The sequence below is a fragment of the Spea bombifrons genome, chromosome 1, assembly GCF_027358695.1.
Source record: "Spea bombifrons isolate aSpeBom1 chromosome 1, aSpeBom1.2.pri, whole genome shotgun sequence".
In the NCBI taxonomy this organism is placed as follows: domain Eukaryota; kingdom Metazoa; phylum Chordata; class Amphibia; order Anura; family Pelobatidae; genus Spea; species Spea bombifrons.
This window is the reverse complement of record NC_071087.1, coordinates 76456612-76480997: the sequence shown is the minus strand read 5'-3', so window position 1 is coordinate 76480997 and position 24386 is coordinate 76456612. Positions and strand designations below refer to the sequence as shown.

The window sequence follows — 24386 nt, the reverse complement described above, 5'->3', positions numbered from 1 at the left end:
ATATGCCTTTTGACCCCCTATGTGCCACTCTTCCTCCAGAAATGCCTTATACCCCTATATGCCACTCTGGCATTTAGGGGGTTAAAAGGCATATTATGGGGCAGAGTGGCATATAGGGAGGTAAAAGGCATTTCAGGAGGCAGAGTGGGATTAAAGGGGTTAAAAGGCATTTCACAGCGCACTCTGCCTCCAGAAATGCCTTACACCCCCCATTTAACACTCCCCCTCCCTCCTCCAAACTTACCGGTGCTTCTGAGTTGGGGGGGCGCATACCACAGGAGGATCCAGGTCCCCTGCATCCTCCTGTGTTATGCCCCCCTCCAATTTACCGGTGCTCCTGAGTCCCCAGTGCTTAGTCCGGGCAGCGTGTAGAGCTCTACGTGATTGTATCATGTAGAGCTCTACGCGATTGTATCGTGTAGAGCTCTACGCGATTATATCGTGTAGAGCTCTACACGCAGCCCGGACTAAGCACCGGGGACTCAGAAGCACCGGGAAGTTGGGGGGGGTTAACACAGGAGGATCCAGGTCCCCTGCATCTGGTTCCCCAGTGCTTAGTCCGGGACGCGTGTAGAGCTCTACGCGATTGTATCTGCATGTACTGCATGTACCGGGTGTCAGGCGATATAGATTGTGCATTCCTGCACTAAACCCCGAATATAGGCTGCACCCCCACGTTAAAGTCTTAAAGTGGGGGGGAAAGTGTGGCCTATATTCGGGCAAATACGGTATTTTAAAGTAATTTATGTGTTATTTGAGGTTTAATGGTGTATTGGCTTTTAGATACAGTATATGTTGTTGGATCAAGGTACAGAGTATCAGCGTTTCCACCTCTCCTATTAGCTATTTACCCGTGTCAGGGCTTTGGCCTACCTGCATGGTTTTCCTCATGTTTTTTTGCTAGGCCGCACCCACTTCCTCTTAATGCCTCTGAACCCTGTTAACCTCTCCTCTTCCTTTAAGTTGTGGCTATAAATGCTGAGCTGCTTAAGTAGCTGATTGCCCTTTCGTGGTTTCAGGACTTTTCCCCCATATCTAAGAAAGATGGAGGACGGAGACCTTGCATCGAATAGCCACTGTGTTACCTTTCGCCGGCGGGTCTGTCCAGGGAGCTCCGCTGCTGCCGGCCGGCCATCTCGTGTCTCGCTCCCTCGGGTGGGGGCATCCTCGAGGGTGCCCGCCTTCGGGTCCTCCAGCCATGCTCGCCGCCGGGGATCGCCTTCTTCGCCGTCCTCGGCCGTCCTGGCATCTGTCTCTCCTGCCGGGGGGTCCTGGAAGGGTTCTGCTGCCGTCCTCGGTGCACTGGAGGTGCGCACACGTGCACACTGTCATGGCGGCCAGGAATCCCATACCCAGCAACTGCGTACGTCACGCTAGGGGGCGGGCCTTCCCGCTTTTTATCTGATTGGCTGATTATTGCCTGCAGCTGTTTGGCACCAAATTTAAACCCCCTGCTCACTCTAATCTGAGCCCTTGTGTGGTACAAACGTTATCACTGTCTCAGTGTGTTATATTCTGATTTACTGGTTTCCTGACTCCTGCTTTGTTCCTGACTACTCTTTGATCGCTGCCTGGATTGACTTTGGATTGCTTTTTGGACTTTGCCTGTTTGCTGCCTGCCTCGACCTTGGACTGTGACCTGTTTATGATATTGGAACTTTCCTACTGTTGTCCCACTATTCCTCCTGCTACTACCCGTCCTGATATCCTACCATTCTGCATACGGGACCCGTCTCTCATCGAATTGTTACACACTGCTTCCCATTCCAGAATTATTTGACCGTCTTCAGGGTTCTACTGTTTTTACCAAGTTGGATCTAAGAGGCGCGTATAATCTGATACCTATACGTGAGGGGGATAAGTGGAAGACCGCATTTAACACCCGCATGGGACATTATGAATACACAGTGATGCCCTTTGGGTTATGTAATGCTCCTGCAGTATTTCAGGAATTTATCAATTGTATTTTCCAAGACATTTCATTTCAATTCGTCATCATTACTTGGATGACTTACTGATACACTCACCTGCTCTACAATGCCATCGCAGACATGTCCGTATTGTGCTTCAACGCTTGCTTCAGAACCAATTATATGCTAAACTAGAAAAAATGTTTGTATGAAGTCCCAAGAGTCTCATTTTTGGGATTCATTATATCTGCATCTGGATTCGAAATGGATCCCAAGACGCTCTCTGCATTTTCGGATTGGCCTCTACCACACGCTTTAAAACCTCTTCCAAGGTTTCCTATTACAGGAAATTTATCCAAGACTTCTCCAAAATAGTGGCACCCTTCACCAGCCTGACAAAAAAGGAGCTGACTGTCAAAACTGGTCTGAAGAAGCTATTCAGGCATTTGCCAGTTAAAGCACGCCTTTGCCACAGCCCCAGTATTGAGGCACCCTGATGTGAAGCTAATTACGATGTGGGGAATGGTGAACTTTTGGGCATAATTATGGCTTTTCAGGAATGGAGGCACCTATTAGAGGGAGCTAGGAATCCTATCACTATTTTGACTAACCATACAAATCTGGATTACCTGAGCAAAGCCAAGAGACTCGACAAGCTAGATGGTCGTTTTTCCTCTCCAGATTTCAGTTCATTATATCCTACCATCCGGGTTCTAAGAATACTCTCTCCAGACAATTTGTAAATGACACTGATATTAAACTCACTAAGGAACCCATGATAGTTGTCATCACCCCTGGTCTCTTGTATTCTTACAGCTCAAGTAAGAGGTCCGATTCATAGTAAATGGCTTACTGGTACCTTGTTGGTTCCCAAATGTGAAAGGGAAGAAGTTCTAGCCTGGACTCATGCATCTCAATCATCAGGACATCCCAGTGCTCGCCACACAAAAGAGATAATAGGTAGACTTTTTTGGTGGCCTACAATGAATGGGGATTATAAATATTTTGTCGCTTCCTGAATTCCCTATGCCACTGCTAAAAGTTCACACTCTAAACCTGCAGGTTTACCTCAGCCATTGCCCGTTCCCTTGCGTCCTTCTACTCATTTAGCCATGGATTTTATTGTGGAACTCCCTCCGTCCGATGGCAACACCGTTCTCTAAGATGGCTCATTTTGTTCCCTTTCCCAAATTACTTTCCGCTCCTGAACTGGTATTTGTTCAAGAAATAATTTGCCTTCATGGTATTCCCCATCAAGTAGTATCGGATAGAGGGGTTCAATTTACTGCGTTGTTTTGGGAGACTTTCTGCAACTCTTTAAACAAATCTCTGGGTTTCTTCTCTGCATATCACCCTCAAACCAATGGTATCTCAGAAAGAACCAATCTCTAGAACAATTTCTCCATTTATCATCAAGTGATCATCAAGATAATTGGATTCCATTTTTGCCCTGGGCTGATTTTTCTAGGAATAATTCTATGCATGAATCTTTTAAGATTTCTCCTTTCTTCTGTAATTATGGTTACTATCCTACGTTGTTGCCAGACTCATTCAATAATACTCTGGTACCGGCCTTGGACCAAAATGTTAAACAATTACCTCCTCTTTTGAACACGGTCCAGCAAACTTTATCCATGACACTAATATCTATAGGCAAGCAAGTTAATCGTCATAGCCGACTGGCCCCTTCTACACGAACGGCAATAAAGTGTGGTTACCCACTAGGAGCATCAAACTTAAGGTTCCTTCCATGAAGCTTGCACCACGTTATATTGGCCCGTTTCGTATTGTCCGTAAGATTAACCCTGTCACATATGAATTCCTTCTTTCCTTCTTCCCTTAGGATACCTCAAACCTTTCATGTCTCTCTACTTAAACCTCTCATATGCAATAAATTCACCAAATATACCCCGCGTCCCAAATCTATCATGGTTGATTCTCAAGAAGAAGATGAAATCCAGTCCATTCTTGACTCCAAAAGAGTTTGGAATTCGGTACGTTACCTAGTGCACTGGAAAGGTTACGGTCCTGAGGAAAGGTTACGGTCCTGAAGAAAGGTCTTGGGTTCCTTCTAGAGATCTGCATGCCCCCGCATTGCTCAAGAAATTCCATAAGAAATATCCGAACAAACCCGGGAAGTTTCGGTCTGCGGCCGGCCCTCAAGGAAGAGGTAATGTCACAACCCCGGGCCCCAGCAAGAACGGGCACGTCAGGCATCGGGGACTCCTCTGAGAGTCTCCGATGCTGGCGGCCGGGTGTCCGTCCGCTGACATCGGGGAGAGAAGGATTGGTCTGCTGGATGCCCGCCGGCGCAGTGACCCCCAGAGTAAAATACTGGCTCTCGGCTCGCCAGAGGCCCTCTCGTCAAGAAGGATGGGCCGCGGCTATACTTCTGGTGTCTATTAGAGTAAGGAGTTCCCTCAGTGATGCCAGCAATGATGTCAAGGCAGAGGTAATGCCCAAATGAAAGCTTGGGCATTTCAATCTCCTGAATTTAAATGGCTCACTTTGAGCACTGTCACATTAGATTGCTAAACTTGGGGCCATAAATTGTGTCCCCAGTAAGCCAGGTGGGGAGACCAGGCTGTTGATTGACTGCATTTGGATCATAAAGAGAGACACCTGGGAAATCTAATTAGGCAGACTGTAGCATATCAGAAGAAACTATGATCTGGAGAAGCATTCTGGTTATCGTTGACTTAAAATTTTGCTCTTGACAATAATCGAACTAATGCACCAGTTGCCTGAATATGTAGAAGTGTTCATTGACATTATAATGAATGGCTAATTCCTAATTTATTTATTGGCTTATATATTATACACTCCAACTGTGAAACAGCTATAGAAGGGTTTTAACCTGTGCTAATGAACACTTGTAAGTATAATATAAATCAAGGGTCTTTCATCTTTAACAATAAAGGCAGCTACCTATGAAAAAGTTTAATGAGAAAAAGTATTTTGTACAAAAACAGAATTTAAAAATGCATTACAATAGAATATACATCAGGGGGTTGATTCAGGGGTTATTTGGAACAACTGTGGTAAAAGAAAACAGAGTAAGCAGTTCACTGGTCTGACTAGACTGAATACAACGATCATATATTTAACAGAACGAACGCACAGAAAATGCTACATTCAAACCATTGAAAACCCTGCCCCGAAGGCAATTCAATGAGCAGTTTGGCGATTCATACGAAGCATAAAAAAGCGGACGAAACAAGGCAAAATGCTCAGAATTTTCCTCTCTCCCTTATCAATGCTGACACATGTTTCTCATTTGGGGTGAATAACTCAATTACTGAGGAGAGCTCACTTGAGTTCTTTCCTCTCTGCAGCAACAATCAAAACTGTCCTGCCACCTGCTGATGGTACACACTGAAAATTATGTAAATCAATTGAGTCACCTAGAAATCTACTAACAAAAATAAAATGTTTACCTTCAGAGGGTTACAGGGTGCCAGTGCAGTTGTGACACATATTACAATCTACTGTAAAGGTGTTTTGCAACAGCTTGACATACATTATTCACTGCACTGGAGCAGTCGGATTCCCAACCACCCTGCCACTCACTGACAGACCATGTTAACCTTTCAAATTAGCAGCAATCCCTTCACTTCATGTGATACCTGGTTCCTAGATGTGAGCTCAAATCATTTCTGGGTTCAGGAAGCAGTGGTGAGAACGGGTGCACAGCAGATGGCACATAGGGGCACAAAGTCTGACACAACAGTGCTTGCATGCATCATTACACTGGTAACAGAGGCTTTTAAATTTGAGTTCCAACAGATAGACCACAGGGAGTTTTGGGATGTGATAAGTGCAGCAGCATCCACCCTGATTCAGGAGCCCCGGGAGCTGCCTAGGTCGCCTGTTACTAAGCCACCCCTGAATAGTGCTTCTTCCCGCTTTCTGTTCTCCCGTCTTGGAAACCTCTGCTGTGCTCTGTTAGATGTTTCTGTATTGCCATAATTAGATCTAAGTACAGCCCGAGGCAACCAACATACCCTGTAAAGTGTAGCTGAACAGGTTATGTGAGACATGCAGTGTGTTGTTATGCCTCTCAGCCAACAATTTGCATAGTTTGGGTACAAGATACAAGAAATGAACTAGCAGAGAAGTACCATACTTACCATCTGTATATCACACTACCCCTTGAATTAACCCCTAAATTGTGGGTGTGGCCTATATTTCAGGTTGGCAAGCCAGGCTAAGCTCCATGGATCACCTCTGCACTGCAGGACATATCCCATCGTTTAGTGTATGACTCCTGGCTAGATACATACTACCGCATACTGTAAAAGTGTAGCATGCAATTGCCATGTATCCAACCAGCGGCCGCACATATCCTATTTTGTAGACCACTGGCCTTAAACTGCTAACACAGATTTTATTCCCGTCTGGCCCTGCCACAAGGCGTTCTGGCACTCTCTCGATGTTAGATGGAACCAAGGTGACCGCAGTGGGCATGTTTTTCAGAACACATATACATTTCACATGGTACTGACCCATTTATCTAAAGTTCTTCTCTGCAGCATGTTTAATGTATAACAGTATTTGATGATGTTCTGTGGGTTTATACATTGCAAATGCTACAGGACAAAACATTACACTGAAATTAACATGTGACGTGGGAAATTGGCTAAAGGTGGTCCCCCTAGTTTGAATGTCTGTATATATTTCTCTTTATGAGCATAAAATACAGTGTTATATGCTACAATGTAGGTTAACATTCGCAAAAAGGTGGCTTTATCACATTTTTATTTTATTGTTTCTTTTGAGCCATAGGTGGGCTTACTTGTGTGCTTTGGATCATTGCCCTGCTGCATAACCCAACTGTGCCTGAGATTTAGGTCAGGAACTGATGGCTGGATATTCTCCTTCAGGATTTTCTGTTACAGAGCAGTATGTGTTCCCTTATTTATGGCATGTTGGCCAGGTCCCGAAGCGACAAAGCAGCCCCGACCATTACAGCCACCACTGTGTTTGACTTTTAGTATAATGTTTTATTGTGGAATGCTGTGTTAGCTTTAAACCACATGTATTTGGACCTTTGTCTTCCAAAAAGTTCCTCTTTTGACTCATCAGTCACAGAATATTTTCCAAAAAGTCTTGAGGGCCATCAATTTTTTTTTGTCAAAGGTGAGACAAGCCCTTGTGTTTTCTTTTGGGCAGCAGTGGTTTTCGCCTTGCAACTCTCATGGATACCAGTTCTGCTCAGTCTCTTTCTTCATGTGGAATCCTGAACACTGACCTTAACTGTGGCAAGTGAGGCCTGTCGTTCTTTACATGTTAACCTGGGTTCTTTTGTGACCTCCTGGATGAGTCATCAATGCGCTTTTGGAGGAATTTTGGTAGGTTGGCAATTCCTGGGAAGGTTCACTACCAAGTTTTCTACATTTGTAGATAATGACTCTGACATGGATCGCTTGAGTTCCAGAGCCTTAGAAATGGCTTTGTACCTCTTTCCAGACTTATAAACTTGTTCGTTTCTCATCTGTTTTTGTATTTATTTACATTGCGTCCTGCTTTTTTTTTTTTTTAGACCCTTAAGCCTACTTTGCAAGACAGGTTCTGTTTAATTGATGTATAGATTCAATAGGGCTGACAGTAATCTCGCCCGGGTGTGTGCAGTGAAACTCAACCCAATTAAACTTGCAGAATTTCCTAACTAAGGGGCAGTTACTTTTTCACATAGGGACAGGTAGCTTTAGATAGCTTTTTTCCTTCTATACATTAAATCATTTAAAACTGGATTTTATGTTTACTCTGGTTATTTTTGTAATAAAATTAGTTTAATAATCTGAAACATTTAAGTGTGACAAATATAAAGAAAACAGAAGAAATTGGAAAAGGGGCAAATACTTTTTCACAGCAGTGTAAGTCCTCTACATTGTGAAAAAATGCAATAGACAATAAAGCGTCCTGGCTAGAGGCACTGATTCTTGGCCAATCAGTGCCAATAATCCTCAGACCACAGAGCAGGAGGCAAGCTGCAGCCTCTACCTCCGGTGAGCGCTATATATTTTTTTACATTGCTTTAAGGAATGCATAATTAAGTACTCAAAGTTTATGCATTCTTCTGTACTGGGGCTGTCGGGGACATCGTTGTCCCTTTTCATGTAAAGTTGCAGTTGCCCGTTTTCATTGATCTTCAATCTTTATAAGAGACAGCAGAACATATTTCAGAATTCACTGCATTGCCTCGCTGTGCGGTTCTGTCACAATGTTATATATTGTTATATTTTACAAATTCAATCACAGTGGACACAGGATATGCTTCTTAACATGCTCCTTAAATTAAACCAACCTGTAATTAGTTAATCATTTCTTTTTAATCCGCATTACAGGATTACAATAAATCAGGATCGTACCTTGACAAAGAGCTTAGTGTTATAAACCCATTGCTACAGTTGACAATATCTTTTCCAACAAAGTGACACAACATTAGGCCTATAGCTAAAACAGAATTATTGCGCACTGATCGGTTACCATGAGAAATTAAAAATCCAAATATTAAGGGTTACAGACAAAGCACAATTCTGGGTAATAGCAATTTAGTTATTTGATCTTCATTTAGCTAGATAGTTACCCTAAATGCTAATCTCAGAACTATGGCACTAAGATTTGTTTTGACCATGCCTAACTTCTTCTTAAAAAACATTTTTGAATACTGTTTGAACCTATTTAGCCTGATGGCAATGAACATGTTAACTGAATGGAATGCATTTATGACTGTACTGTCTCAGCATTACAATGCATGACTCCTAGCCCTCTGGTAAATAGATTCACAACATCCAGTGCCCAGACATGGCATCATGGAAAAATCAAATGTGTTTCTGGAAGTCCTCATCTTGGGGGAAAAGACAGCAGTCTCTGTGCTATACCCAGTTAAGAATTTTTAAAGGACAGTTTATGTCATGATTGATCACTCCAAGTTAAACCATGAGTCGTATTAAATACAGTTAATTAAAAGTCTATATACCATTTACGTTCTGCAAACCATGATAATACCTTATTCGAAATGAGGTATTCAACTTCATTGGACTACTTTGGCAGATCTACAAGCACGTTTCTAATTTTACCTGTACCACCACAAGCCCTCTACTAGCCACCATCTCAAGAGAGGCCCCTTGCAAGATATAAAAGGTATTCAACCTCATTTGGACTACTTTGGCATATCTGCAAGCATGTTTCTAATTTAATATTTTGTCTTAGTATGTTAGTTTTTCTGTATATACAAAATATATATTTTGGGGACATTGTATATTTTTGGCCAAATGTTGGCGTTTACATTTTCAAATCTTCCCTCATGATCCCCTCCCCCTCTGGCCTCCTACAGCACTAAATCCTCCTCTTTTTTACAAAAATGTCCTTCTCTCTCTTTCCCCTTTTGTAGTATTCCTGTAACACCACAAGCCCTCAGCTAGCCACTATCTTAAGCCAATCACTAGCTCTGTTCATTTTATTCATACATACTCTTTTGGATTCTGAAATTACCGTATTTGCTCAATTATAAGACGAGGTTTTTTTTCTCTGAAAAATACCCCTCGTCTTATAACCGGGGTCGTCTCATAATCAGACCTCAAATATGACTATGAGACTAAGCTCCAGATCCCCCGCAGCGCTGCAGGGGTACCTGGATCATCCTGCCCCCCCCCAACTAACTGGTGCTTCTGAGTCCCCGGTGTGTAGCTGGGGCAGCGTGTAGACGTCTACGCGATTCGCGGGTCGTCTTATAATCGAGCAAATATGGTACTTACCCCTAATTAGTGGTAGAAGAGAGCTATTACTCCATCTTTTCACGTCTCCCTTTGTTTTTCCCGTACTGTTTCTTTAGATTGTAAGCTCACGGGCAGGATTTTCAACTCATGATGTGTTTTTATGTGTTAATGTATATTTGTATGTGTTGGTGCTTTATAAATAAAATAATTATTGGACTCAAGGTTTACTACAGATACCGTATATAGTGATTGGCTGCACATTTTTGTTATTCTGACCTCATTAAGAAATATTAATGAAGTCCATGATGAGTAAAGTGATGCACTGGGGCAGACGCCTTAAATATTATTAAGGCTACACAAAGTACACCACCCTGTTATTTAAAGTCTGCTCCCTTAGGCTATTGTTATATGCTGGCAGTACTCAGGGTAACACACTTTCCATGAATATGAAAGTAACAGCAATCAGTAATCAGATTTTTTCTGTATTATAATGTGCTAGTTTCCTTTAATGTAATGTTGTTCTCCTTTAGTGGAGAACGTTGCTTATATGTAAGCATTACTAAAGTGAAGTTACTCATACTGGTAGAATATATATATAGATAGATAGATCATTTTATAATAAGCAGCGTTTAATATATCTTCTACACCAAGCCAGTGCATCATGCTCATCAGGCCTCACTTTTCTCCAGCACTGACAGAGTTAGCAGCTAAAAACACGCCTTCTCTGGTGACATCACGACCCCAGCTTCCTGCCGTTGTAGCCCCTCGTTGTTAGTTAGTGCCGGCGGGACTGGAGCTTCCCACCAGAAGTAGGGGGTCTCCCGGGGGAGCGGGACAGTTCGGCGTTACCATAGTCACGAGGAGCATGCAAGTATATATTGCCAGCCTGCAAGCGCCCAGTGGTGGGGGATAAAAGGACTGGGATGAAAGCAATATGCTCGGGGGTTCCCATATGTAAGGACCCGTTCGTATAGGGAACATGCAAACAATGAAGCCGCTTTAGACACGGTGTCCATAGATCTTGCGCTGTGACGTGGAAGCCTTTTAAATTCTATACGACTTAATGCAAATGCGGGAAGTGCACTGGTTTAGGGCAATTGATGTCACTGGCAGACGCAAGCGGAATTGGGGCACGTCCAACCGTGGGCCCAGCTGTTGCTGGAGATGTTGCTTCTGTTGTCCATAGCTATGCGATCTACCGATCTTTTGGTCTTCCGTTGCTAGACGATTTCAGGACCAGCTCCTTCACTTTCTAGATGCAAAGCTACTCTCTCATTCTAGAACCCCTGCATTCATTGCTGCCTGTACAGCCTTTTGTCTCTTCCTGGCATCCAGATGATCTGGTTCTTTCCAATGCTCATCTGCAGTTTCTGCTGATGTAAGATCATGGACATCCTGCCACTTCTGGAGGGTAGTTTGTGGTGATCATTCTAACTTAATTGCACCTCCAAGCATGGATTTCAGGGTGCTGTGTTAGCCTCATGATCCTCTTATACAGCATGGGTCAATTAAATGATACACAAAGAGCCTCAGAAGAGTTTTAACCTTGTGGCATGACATCTGGATGAAGGAAAAACTTTGTTTCCAATTAATATTAAAAGCCTTGTCTCTGGGATTCATTGAAAAAGGAAGCTCTGATTGGATCAGTCACATTTCTTTGATGCGTGGATTGGCCTGCAATGAACAAATGCCCTAAATGGCTTCATATACATTGGGATTTTTGATGGCGCTAAAGTTTGGAGAAATTGATCTTTGAGGCCCTTTCGGAAAGACAAGCTGCGATAAAGATGTCTGATCCAAGTTACTGGATGGCATTCCATGGGTGCAAGGGGCATTTGGCGAAGGGTGCCTTACTGCAGCGTTCCAAAAGGTAAATATTGGAGGCTTTTGCTGTTTGACCAATGCTATATTTGTATGTTATTCATGTTTTTCAAAAGGTATCCTGGAGATTGGTTATGCACTATTAAATACTATAGTATTAGTGTCCCAGTAACATTATATATATATATATATATATATATATATATATATATATATATATATATATATAGTATGTGTGCGTTTTCCAAATCAAGTTGCTAAAAGTTTATTTTCAGCCAATTGGGATGCTCAAATGTGATGAGTACAGTTTGCTATAATTTGGAACACGGATGTAAATTTACCTTGAGTGAGTCATGTATTTTGTAAATATATATTAAGTATACGTTATGAAGGGTTACTATGTATATATATCTTCAATTATTTTGGCTTTGGACAAAGATGAGAATCACATTAGTTCACTAAGATTTTCTTGAAATAAAAAGAGGCCATCCCAGAGAGGAGTTCAAAATGCTGCGAAAAGTGCTCAGGGCACTGTTATATTTATGGCCGTATTTACAAGTCTTTGGTTTGTGTTTACCTGCAATTGTGTTCTTGCACTAGTGGTCAGCGGTGTGTATCTCCGCACCCCAAATTGCAGTACAGCTTTTACTCAATTAGAAAGGAATTTGAAGGCACCTTTACCTACAGTTTCTTGTGGAAATACTGCACCTCTTTGGTCCATTTCTAAATAAGTATTCTTACCATCAAAGCAATACTTGATGAACAGAATATGTGGATATTGTTTCAGGCTGCCTGACCATACCTAGCAACAATTCACCGTTCTCATTTGGAATACCCGTTCCACTGAATTGGATGAATATTATAATCACGAATGCAATATACCGAAGAATATTATACCAAAGAAAGCATTCCAAGTATTGTAAACCTGTTATAATGTCTTTTGGCTTTTTTTGTTCCATCTTTTAATTCTTGTAGTAAGCCAGCCAACACCTAACATTAGGTTTGGCCTATGTGCTGCCAGCCAAGTCAATAAAATTAGTTGCATGTAATTTTCCGGATTCAGACAAACCAATATTTGATCCCTGTAAAAGAGGTGGTTTGGCCTCCACAGTTATCAAGACACTTTTGAAGCCGCACTTAGTGTTATCGAGTCACATTCACTATCTTCCATTTAAGAGTTAACCATCCTTTATTCCCCTCACCCTAACTAAAGCAGAAGGACATTCAATTGTCTGCTTTGTAAATAGTGTCAGAGCCTTTATAGGGCTTTGTCTTGGTTAAGCAGCAGATGGTTTTATCAACAGAACATATTTTTTTGCGGTAGAATATCTGGTTTGAAAATACTTTTTTAAATTATGGCTGCCAGCCCACCAGTATTAACTTGGTTTCCCAGGAAACTGGTATTTTTAAGAAGAGAGCAGCAGCCTGACCTGCTGTTTATATTTTCTGTATCATTTTGTCATGGTGTTCCCATCTGATATTTCACTGGCAGATCAAAGATAAGCTTTGAAGCTTAAGATATGACAGCAGAATGGTGGACATTTGTTTTCATTATTAAGGCTTTGTTTTGTTTTAAAATACTGGCCTTGATATTGCTGTAAGAACGCATTTGATCCTAACATTTTTTAAGCATTTTGTATTGTTAAATGAGCATAATGCTACCATAGTTAAAAGTTATATATTTCAGGCATCATATGCACTTTCACCCCTTCTGGACTGATGATACGTCATAAAACAAGGACCTCTGACGTATCTGGTCCGTCATCGTTTAAAACCGCTCACACAATGACCACTCCATGACCCGAACAGCCTTTGGCTGATCTCTGCACATGTGATCGCTTTTACAACCAATCACATGCACAGTTAATGTCCAATGACTTAGGCAATGTATGTAAGCACTTCCTACTTCGTCCTCTGCCTCTATTCTTCTCATTGTGATTGCGAGCTGAAGAGAGAAAGAACAGTGAGAAAACATTTTTACTGGGCCCTAAAGAGTTAATTCTTGTGGTGATTTTGTTAAATAGGGTTAAACTTAAAATAAATGGAAAATCACCGGCTTACAAAGTGGCTTCTAAATTAGGTCAAGTTAACAAATAAGCTTTTTAGTGCTTTCTTTCTCTGCAGACCTAGAACGTGCCATCGTAAGAAGTCATGTACTATCTTGGTGTCATTCCCTACCCAAAAATGACTCTAACAAGAGGGTCCCTTATTCTGAAAGGCCTGAAGCCCTTTGCTAAAGGAACAGTTGTTTCTCCGTTGTTTAACATGGCTGTTACTCTCTACTTTTTCCAATAGGAAAACATCATTGCATGGCTTTATTAAGTGTGCTGAATTGCAGAATGCAACATTGAGGAAAAGTAACTGACCCACTTCAATATGCTTGGAGAAATGCGTTAATAGCGATTGTAATAATAATGTTCCAGGTCCTGGGAACAGGAAGTTTAAAATGGCCATTTTCACTGTTATCTATTTATTGAATCAATAAGCACTATTACAATAGGTTTCATTGTACTGGATTCCAAGGATTTAGTGTGTTTGTCTAGTAGTGTTTTTTTGGGGGGGCTAAGGTGACAACTCAAAGAAATACATAGCAAATGTGGAAGCAGACAATTTGTTTGAAACCTATAATTTCAAAAAGAAAACACCACAGTAGTTTTGTGTTTTTAATGATACATCTGATTCAAAGTATGTTGATTGGTCCCCTTTGAAGAACATAGTCTATTGTGTATAATTTACATAAGTGTTCTTGAAGTACCCTTTTAGAGTTCTCCATAATCTTCTATTGGCTGTTTAACATTTAGTAGGAATGAATGTGAGACTTTTGTCGTGGAAACCCTTGTATGTACATTTAACCAGACTTCAAGCCCTGGACTGCTGCTGCTGGCGGCTGTCTGGAGACCAGGGCAGACTAGCAGATGCCAATAGTAGCCCTTGCTCCTGCTTGCATGTGATTGCCATAGGCTGTGATTGCTGCCTCGCCATGATCATGAGGATGAGAGGCAACGACGATACACTACATAACCAGAACCAGTTTGTGGAAAAATGATTGAGTTTAGGTGTTTCAGCCACACCCATTGCTAACAGTTGTATAAAACCAACACATAGGCCGCCACCTCTATTTGCAATAGAATCGATCGTACTTAAGAGCTCAATGACTTTTGGGTGACTTTTTAGGAAAAAAAATTGGGGAGGGGGGGATTAATTCCCTGCACTAGTTGGTTTATCTGTACATGTAAGATTTCCAACAAGAGACTTGCCTTTCTATATTTTTATACAGTTTGTGTGCTTAAAACTAAATATGAGAGGGAGGAATTGTGCTTGACTATAGCAAAACTGCTAAAAACCCTTTGTTCTTTAAGTGTGTGTATGTGTACTTATATATGTGTGTGTGTGTGTGTGTAAATATACCCTTATTCCTTACAGGGTTAAAAATAAGTTTTCAAAAAATATTGTTTTTTTTCTTACTCCTATCTATTTTTTGCATATTGTTATATTAGCCATTTGTATGTATTCTAGCTGTGTTATCTTAGCCTAATGTACTGACTCATCATACTACCGGTGGTAAACAATAGACTGGCTCATTGTTAGGAACCCAGGGGATACTATGACTATGAAAGTCTGTTGAGGAATGGACTTCATTTTCTCCTTGCTAATCTACATTACTGTATACAGCATTATGTTATTTTTTTATTGTTAAAATTTTTGTTTTTCCGTGGAGCTTTCCTCTTAAACTACTAAGGTGATGCGGGAACAGATGATGTGGCAGCAGAATGGAAGCACTAAGATCTAGCATTACAAATGGAATGAGAATTTAAACCCTTTCGGTTCCAATCATTTGTATGATACATGGTTGAGAAAATGGACCCAGGATGTCTCATATGCGGTGTCACTTTAGTGTCCCCACAATTACAGTGCAGTGGAGGCTGCTGAGCTGTCTAGCAGCGACCCCCCCCCCTTTTCCAGAGGAAGTCACACATGTTAAAACTTTACATGCAAAACTTCTGTTAAAGAGGAAAGACTTTCGTTAACAGTTAAATGTGGAGGCTTCCTCTGAAGAGAATTCTGCAGAACAAAAGTTTGAATATCGGCTCAGGCTTTGAAGTGCAAAAATGTGCTCCACACACTGCACTCAAAGGAGTAATCGTAGAATAGAAATAAGTTTTGGTCCTGATCAAGACCATTTGTTGAAGAGTTTTGCATGCATTTTAAATATGTAGGTGTGTGCAGGGCTTTATCCCCCGGTGTAACTCTCTTGGGGTTGGATATGTGACCAGCCACCATTCCTGATGCACCCTCAATCTTAATAATTAACTTATTTTTGATATTTCTGAATTCTAGTTTATGGTGTACACATCACTACTGAAAACTTTTTATTGTAGGGAAACTTTTGCCGTCAAAGGTTTAACTAAATTAACGAGCATATGTCTTATGCCACTTCTAACGCACCCTTAACAAAGGCTACTGGAAATCAGTAACTTAGCATTAGGTGAGCACATAATTTGAAGAATAATCATGCAGAAAAGAAAAAATATTTCCATGTAATATAAGCATTAGGTGTATTTTTAAAATTGCAATTATATTGCTTATTTTCTCTGAAAACAGTTACATGGGTTTATTTCATGTATAGATCTATACAATATAGGGTTTAGGAGGCATGATGCTTTAAGCATTTGAGAGAAGGCCCTTAAAACTTTAAAAGCAGCATTATCCCAATCTGGTTTATTTAGAGCTTTGTAAACTGATATGGAGCCTGTAGTGCAGGGTGATTGTGGAAGGATAACGTGGTCCAGTAGAGCTAATTAGGGCTGTTACCTTCTAGAGACAGCATTTAGCTGAGCCAAAAATATTTTTCAGTGAGGTCATTTTGCAGTAGAATGCCAATATTTACATTTTTCTATCTTTCCATACTTGTGACACAGTGGCAGGCTCCTTCCTATATTGCAATATCCACATTTTTGTATAATTTAGCCCATAACTTTACTTCTAGCCTGTGCTTCAAAGTTTGTTTAGATTTTCTTTTCACATGATTCAAAAAATGTACACATTTTAGGAAGGTGTTTATTGGAACAGTAAACTCTCGCAGGGCAGGGGCTGTGAGAAAGCTTAAAGGGGAAACTTTTTTTAATTTACTCTTCTGTAGGTGCCATGCTTATATCCGCAGTAGGACAACCAGATACATATCTTGGCTAGACCCTGCCCTAGGTCTGACCCGGGACAGGACCCTACCTGCCCCCTATCGCTTATCTCTGCAGCCGTCATCTACCATGCTGGTCGCTATGAGGTCTGTGCCTGCTCAGTGGATATAGGCTTGTTACAAGGGAGATCTGAGTTCCCCCAACCAGCCCAAGGATAATTGGGACACGGGGGGCCTGATTGCCCAATAGAGTGTCCTTGTCCTGTTACCCTAGTTCAGCGATGGCGAACCTATGGCACACGTGCCACAACGGCACGCCAAGCCTTCAGTACTGGCACGCGCAAAGGTTGCCGACTCACCAGCTATTTTTCCGGATTGCGTTCTGGTGAGCGGCACGAAGGTGTTTCAGGTGGCAGGAGGGCTGACATCAATGCGAACGGCTGCCAATTATAAATTATTATTGCATTGGATTCTGTTATTTGCAGACACATTCTATGCTTAAAAGACAAACATAATTTATACGGCAAATTGATGCACACTGTTGTGGATAGTAATTTTGCCCCGAAAAAACTTCCATTCCATGTTTAATATGCATTGTTGGCACTTTGAGGTCTGCAACTTGGTTTCATGCAGAAAATTGGGCACTCGGGCCCAAAAACGTTTGCCATCACTGCCCTAGTTCCTGCAAAATAGTACAACTCATAAGCAGACTTTGAACATCTGTTTTCTTCTTTTTCTTTTTTATTAGTTGTATAATTGATTTCCTTCTTGTATTTGGTATATCTGTCTTTCAACTACAAACATTTATCCACTTACCGTATTTATCGGCGTATAACACGCACTTTTTTAACTAAAATATTAAGCTGAAACCCTACCTGCATGTTATACGCCGATAAATCCTAGAGCCAGTGGCGGAACTACCGGGGTCGCAACTGCGACCGGGCCCTGGAGTTCTGCCAGTAAGGGGGGGCCCAAGGGGTGCCAAGCGGTTGCTGAAGACGACCGCTCGGCAACTCTCGGGCCCCCCTGACTGACAGAAATTCAGGACTCCTCTGCTGGCGGCCGCCGCCTGCCTCAGCCGCCGCCGCCGCCTGCCTCAGCCGCCGCCGCCGCCTGCCTCAGCCGCCGCCGCCGCCTGCCGCCTGCCTCAGCCGCCTGCCGCCTGCCTCAGCCGCCTGCCGCCTGCCTCAGCCGCCTGCCGCCTGCCTCAGCCGCCGCCGCCTGCCTCAGCAGCAGCCGCCGCCGCCACCTGCCTCAGCCTGCCTCAGCGCTTCAACTCCTGTGTTGGAAGCGTGAGGCGTTTGTCTCGGGTGCCGGCGCTCAGCAGTGAAGCGCCGGCACCCGAGACAAACGCCTCACGCTTCCAACACAGGAGTTGAAGGTAAGTGACCGGGATGGGGTTAGGGAGAGAGAGGGGAGATCCTGAGAAGGGGGGTTAGGGTGTGTGTGTCTGAGTGTGAGTGTGTCTTACTGTGTGTGTGTCTTACTGTGTGTGTGTGTGTGTGTGTGTGGTTTCCCAGATAGCAGTGATTCTGATGAAGTTTTTTTTGTTCAGTTTTTTTGTTCAAAAATGGGGGTGCGTGTTATACGCCGATAAATACGGTATGTAGATTAGTGACTTGCTACCTTTTGTATAGATACATGCTGCTACTTATGTTGGTGTTGCTGTCGTGCGATGTACTTTTTGAAAATATTTTATAATATATTTTTAAGTTTAAAAAAAAAGGGACATTTGGGGTTTGAAGTTCTCAAAAGCGGGTGCACCAAAGTTGTAAAGAGGTTGTATACCCTCAGGCATATGTATATTCTTGTGTCTTTAGCACGTTAATGGAATTTAACCCCTTATATCAGTCGGTTTCCTGTTATATTGTATAATTTCATGGTTTGGATGTGCAATCTACATGTATACAACCACATATATTGCATAGTTTAGGATATATGAGGTTTATAAGTTACTTTTACTGCTTAGTTTTGAATTTGAGATACGATAAGGGAATGGGAAAAATGTACCCCAGCCCCCGGCTTTTAGAGGGGACTTACAGGAACAATGTACTCCCCAGGATAGTATTTTTATTTTATTGCATGATAATTGTGGAATACTTTATTTAGTTTCTGGAATTGGAAAACGAGACTTGTTTTATTTTCCTCCTTTCTTGGCTGATTCTACAGATACCAGGAAGAAGTAGTCCGTAAGCTCATTGCATATGCTCAGTAGCTATCCCTTCGGAGTCACTGAAGCTGCAGTCGATCCCGTGTACGTGTGGCGATGGCACCCATGTGATTGTAATACTGATACTATGAGTTCTTCAGTGCATGTGCAAGAAGCATGTTGTGATGTGCGCCCTCATTTCAGTAGAGGTAGCAGTGTGTGTGTGTGTGTGATAAAATGCGACAGCGGAACACCAGGTAGTAGAGAATGCTTTTAATTGTTTTGTGAAAACCACAGCTTGCGTCTTTTAATAACAACGCAGATGGTTGTCCACTGTGTATTTAAAGCAAGTCTTTCGTTGAGTAATATTAATGTGACATCAGTTAAATTATTGCTGCGTTTCTTTCCTTTTTAAATAAGCTACTAATATATTAGGTTACTGAGGACTACACAAAGTGTTAACAAACGGGACAACGCAAGTTTGAAATAGTTGAAAATCTTGAGCCGAAGGCTATTGGATATTCTCGTTCTAGGCTAAAACTAGAGTCTCATCGATCAGTAGAACTAGTAGGTGATCTGTAAGAAGACTGACCTTTATTTCATAAATATGTGGAAGAGAAGCTCTGCTTCAGAATAGGAAGGATAACATTTTCTGTAAAGCAAATATCTAGAAAATAGATTTTTTTCAGTTTACATATTTTTCCCTGTCATTAGCAATGCGGTCACTAGTATTCAACATTAGAAAACTGTGAATTGTGCATTGCGAGTTCATGTCAAAGTTTTTGGTACGCTCATAGAGCTAACTCTTGAATTTCTAATGTTTTGTATGGTAAGGTATCCTAGCACAAATTTTTAATTAGGGCATTGTAAACGTATAAGCCAATGGAATGGTCCATTCAACAGGAGTGAGTGTAAACTGACTTATTCAGACATAGTTTGTTGGGTATGTTGGCCCTTCTTGAATGATTTAAGAGAGAGCTACAGTGTCCATTTAAACAAGAGGAACGCCATTGTCTATATGGAGGGGCTGGTAGAGCCAAATATTTGAACTGGGCGAACTATTAATTGTGTAAAAAAAAAAAAAAAAGTTTTAAACTTTTTTTCCCCAGTCTGGAAACAAAAAAATCTTAATTAGAGGTACGTATAATGAACGCTGAAAGAAAAATATTTTTATGAAAGTCGGTCTATATGCATAGGTTGGGCTAATGTTGGAAGTCACAAATGGGAAGCTAGAATGAAAGCAGAGCATACATTTTAAATGGGGGGGTCTTAATGATATGAGATGAACCATCCATTCTCGCTGAAATCAGTGTTTTTTTTTCTAGATATTGCTTTTTTTTGGTGGGTGTTGCAAGAATACACTGTGGAAACAGGAAGTCTTTGTAAAACTGGGCTGAAATGTCAGCAGCCAGATGTGTGCGAGTGCAAACAAAACTCGTGTGTGTTTTGTATGCTTATGTTATACAGGCAATGAGCAATCCACCAAAAATGCGTAAGTTTGACATCATGAATTCTTCTGTCTCTCAACCCATGTAGGTATATATTTATGTGTTTGTGCCACCTCTGATGAAATAATAATCCATTGATGTGTTCTTTTTGGAAAACAGATGTCCAGGCTGCTAGATTTATTAATTTGGTAGTGATGGTGACTGGCTTGTGAAATTGTGCTTACATATTTGATCTGTATTAACCCTTTAGTAACTGAGGACATGGACACTGCGTAACTTTATACCAGCATGTGCCCTGGACTTAACATAACGAGTGCTCTGTTTACTACTGTGGCATGCTAGATAAGTGCCATGTTATATGAAAGCCAACATTATACAGTGCAGCACAACAGTTCCTGTTATTTCCTGTTTTGTTAGAACGTGTTTTGGCGGATTATTAATATGTACGTTTAGAAGTGCAAACTCTTTGTTGTTGAAAAGGGGACTATGACCTTTTTACACATATGCTGGCGTGTGTGTGTTTATCTTTGTTGATGTCTGGTTTATATCTATAGCTTGTACTTTGGAAGATCTATCTTTTGAAGATATTTAGATTAAATGTTTGTTTCATAAAAGCTGAGGTCTCCGGGTGCATGTGGCAAAACTGTGTTTCTTAATTTTCCTGTGCCTGAGCCAACAAACAATAAGCAGCTAAAATTGGGGAGAGAACTTGTATACATATGTATGTGCAGAACATATTTTATTATATATATTATTTTATTTTGCACCCTATCTGATTTTATGCATATTTCTGGATCCTAGGATTATTACATCTTTAACCGAAGCTTATATTAGTTAAACGGCACCCAAGTGAAGAATTGACGCACAACTTCACAAAGTGCCACTAAACCTAAATGCTCCCCAAGATTCTACAATGCGTTCAATGTCACATTGATTTAGGGTAAAAAAGCAGAATGGTTCTTTTGGTGATTGCAGTCTGTCCAGGTTATGTTGCAGCAAAGCATCCCCAAACCATCAATGGTGGATGCATGTAAGAGTCTTCTGAAGGCATCTTCTGCAAGGCAAATAGAGTAGAGAAAGAAAGTGGAGATATGATGTTTGGCGTGTACCTTTTTAATTTTTTCTGGTTTTCTCCCAAAAAGTTCCACTTTGGACTTCATTTTCTCTTTAGAAATCAGTATTTCATGTTAATAACCCCTTGCTTTCCCCGGACTCTTTCTAACAAGGGTGAACAATGACATTTCTTCTGAAACTTGCATCCGCTTATAGGGTCTTGACTGTAATCCTGGTTGGTTTTGCACATTGGTGTTTAAAAGATCTTAGCAGGGTACCCGCTCTGAGAAAAATGTATTATTGTCTGACGCCTTTTCCATTTTATCAGTATGGCTGTGACAGTGATTTGGTAGGGCCCCAGAGCCATCAATAAAACTTTGTATCTTTGTAACTTTCTTTACTTAATATACATTTACAACTCTTTTCCAAAAGGTTTATTTAGTGTATAGAACTGTTTTTAGAGTTTGGGGCAAGTCGTAGTTTTTAAAAGTAATTCTTTTGAAAGTAAGTATTTTACTTGGTAAAGTGTGACTGAACTATGTAATATTTTAACAAATCTACTTAAATAGTTTTCAAATCTCAGTCACAGCAGCTTTTATTGAATTCCCTATTTTAAACCTAAAAACAGTATATATAAAACATTTTTCCCTATGCAAATAGTTTATCGTGATGGAGCTTTTTCAGCAATCTATTTTTTATTGTCTTGTTCCTGGGGTATTGTATTCCCTTCATGTTCCCACCTAATAGTCTTTGCTTAAGCAGGGTTGTTAAAGTACATCTCCACTCGGCTTTCATCTATCTTAGCATAATGGGAGAAGTGTTTGAATGACATCTGTAGATCTGCTATTTTTGCACCCCTAATCCAGCCTTGAGTATTATTGTGACACAATCTATATTTCTCCTCAGTTGTAGGAGCAGTAATAGGAAGAGCCTGGTTGTTGGGTCTCCATCTCCGACTTTGTCAAGGCCACTTTCCCCTTTGTCTGTACCTACAGGTAAGTAGCATTCATTTGTAATATCTTATCAAACCTATTTGTTTTGTCTACCTAGCTTGTAGCTAAAATTGCGGTGTTCTGTTTATATAGATGGCCTATAGCACAGCTCAATATGGAGAGTAATCACACTAACCAGAGGAAAGCCTATCTTTCTGTTTTAAGTAAACACACTATATAAATCCTTCTAACAATGCAAAGCTAAACAAATGGTTTCTTATGCCTCCCAAGTAAATGTCAGAGAAATAATAAATTAAACGCCTTATGTTATGAAGTGGCGACATAGTCCTCTTCCATCTGAAAGCTCTCTCTACTCAAACTGTTCATGGTCTCCACACGCAGAAGTCTTGTATTGCGCTCTGGAAGCAATTCTGCCAGTGAACTTCGTGTGTGCAGGTGAAGCTCCCAGCACTTCGGTAGTTAGCCTGCTGACTTCCATTAGAGTCCTTCTGGCACCGCAGAGCACGTTTTAAAGATTTTAGATAAATTCTAATTTGTACTGTGTTAGTGGTAAATATTTATGACAGATCTTAACATTTTGCCCCGGAATTGCTTTCTGCAGGGGTAAATAGTTACATTGGGATACATATGGTTTAGTGCCATTCCTTCTCCATTGGTGTGTGTGTCCGCTCATAAATAAATAATGATCTTTGAATAATGTTTTGTTTAATAGTAAAGGCACAGTTTAAACACAATGTCATCAAAATGGTATTCAGAGTTACTCAACAACAGGAAAGAATAAGTCAGCCCTATCTAACCATAAGTTACCAGTGTCTCCGGCTGCTCTGTATCCACAGTATACCAATAACCTCAGTGGCCAATATCATGATATAGCATCCATCACTATTGGTCTGTAACTCACCCAAACCTACAAACGATAAAAAACACTAAACTTTCTAGTTACACGCTATTCAAAATAATCTCCAAAAACAAAGCAATATTGGGCACAAATTGCTTGGAGCAGAACCAAGGAGGTGGGGTGTACTTATCAATAGTTTTTAAAATTCTTATATTGATGTATGTTGGTAACATGTATCACCCAACTTTGCATCCAAATAAACAAAATTACCCAACATTTGTTGTTGGGTCTTGATTAGCAAAACTCAAACGATGAAAATACCATCTGGATGTGTGAGGGAGATCACCTTGTTAAAAGTTCATGGTTCATGTTAAGAAAAAGATGGCTTGGCTGCATTTGAAGCCAGAGATGTCTATGATTTGCTAAGAAGTGGAAAATTTGGGGATCTCTTGATACCAAGCCGAGGTCAGGTAGACCAAGAAAGATTTCAGCCACAACTGCCAGAAGGATTGTTCGGTCTACAAAGAATAACCCACAGATAACTTGAAAAACACAGGTTCTGGAAAAAGATGGTATGGTTGTTTTAAGGAACATGATGATACTTGAACAAAAGTGGGCTGCATGTTCGAATTGCCAGAAAGAAGCCTTTACTGCGCCAATGCAACAAAAAAGTTCCGCTTCCAATATGCCCGACAACACCTTGACGCGCCTCACAGCTTCTGGCACACTGTAATTTGGAGGGATGAGACCAAAATAGAGCTTTATGGTCACAACCATAAGCGCTATGTGTGGAGAGGGGTCAACAAGGCCTATAGTTATAACCTACACCTAAATATAAATCCAATTAGAAATAAAAGTGTTTTGCCAGCTCACTCATGTTTGCTTTAAAAATGGCACATATATTACCAATTCTCCAACGGTATGCAAACATGTTATCACAACTGTATATGGGTCAAATTGATAATAGAAGCGGATGGCTTAATTTTTACCTTTTTAGATTTATACCTGGTTTCCATTTTTAGGTCAACATTAATTACTATGGGGATATCTGACCAGTATATGACACTTAGCATAGAGTTGCATAGAGTGGATAAGTCTGTTATATACAGTTTGTATGTTTTAAAAACATCTCTCTGTTGTCCATAGATGAAATATAATAAGTTTGCTGTCTTGATAGTTTTACTTGCAAACTCCTAAATTGATCTGCTTGTTTTCCTATTCTTGACAGCAGGAAGCAGTCCTTTGGATAGTCCAAGGAACTTCTCCACCAGTGCATCTGTGAACTTCCCTTTTGCTCGCAGGTAAGTTGTGCTGGTCGTAGCTGAGTATTTAACATTGGAAAGAAAGAAAGCAATATCC

At 41.0% G+C, this 24386-nt stretch overlaps 1 protein-coding gene across 6 annotated transcripts in view; it reads left to right on the top strand.

The window, feature by feature from the left end:
* MAST3 (microtubule associated serine/threonine kinase 3) overlaps positions 1 to 24386 on the top strand; it is a 69348-nt gene that overhangs the window by 15862 nt on the left and 29100 nt on the right. For 2 of the 6 annotated variants that reach the window (XM_053464037.1, XM_053464021.1), the window contains exons 3-4: positions 22143 to 22231; positions 24259 to 24328. In XM_053464037.1, the coding sequence (XP_053320012.1) occupies positions 22143 to 22231; positions 24259 to 24328 (159 nt within the window). Of the gene's footprint in view, positions 1 to 10418; positions 11502 to 22142; positions 22232 to 24255; positions 24329 to 24386 lie in introns of those variants that run through there. The other 4 variants (XM_053464029.1, XM_053464015.1, XM_053464052.1 and 1 more) reach the window with 3 other exon arrangements.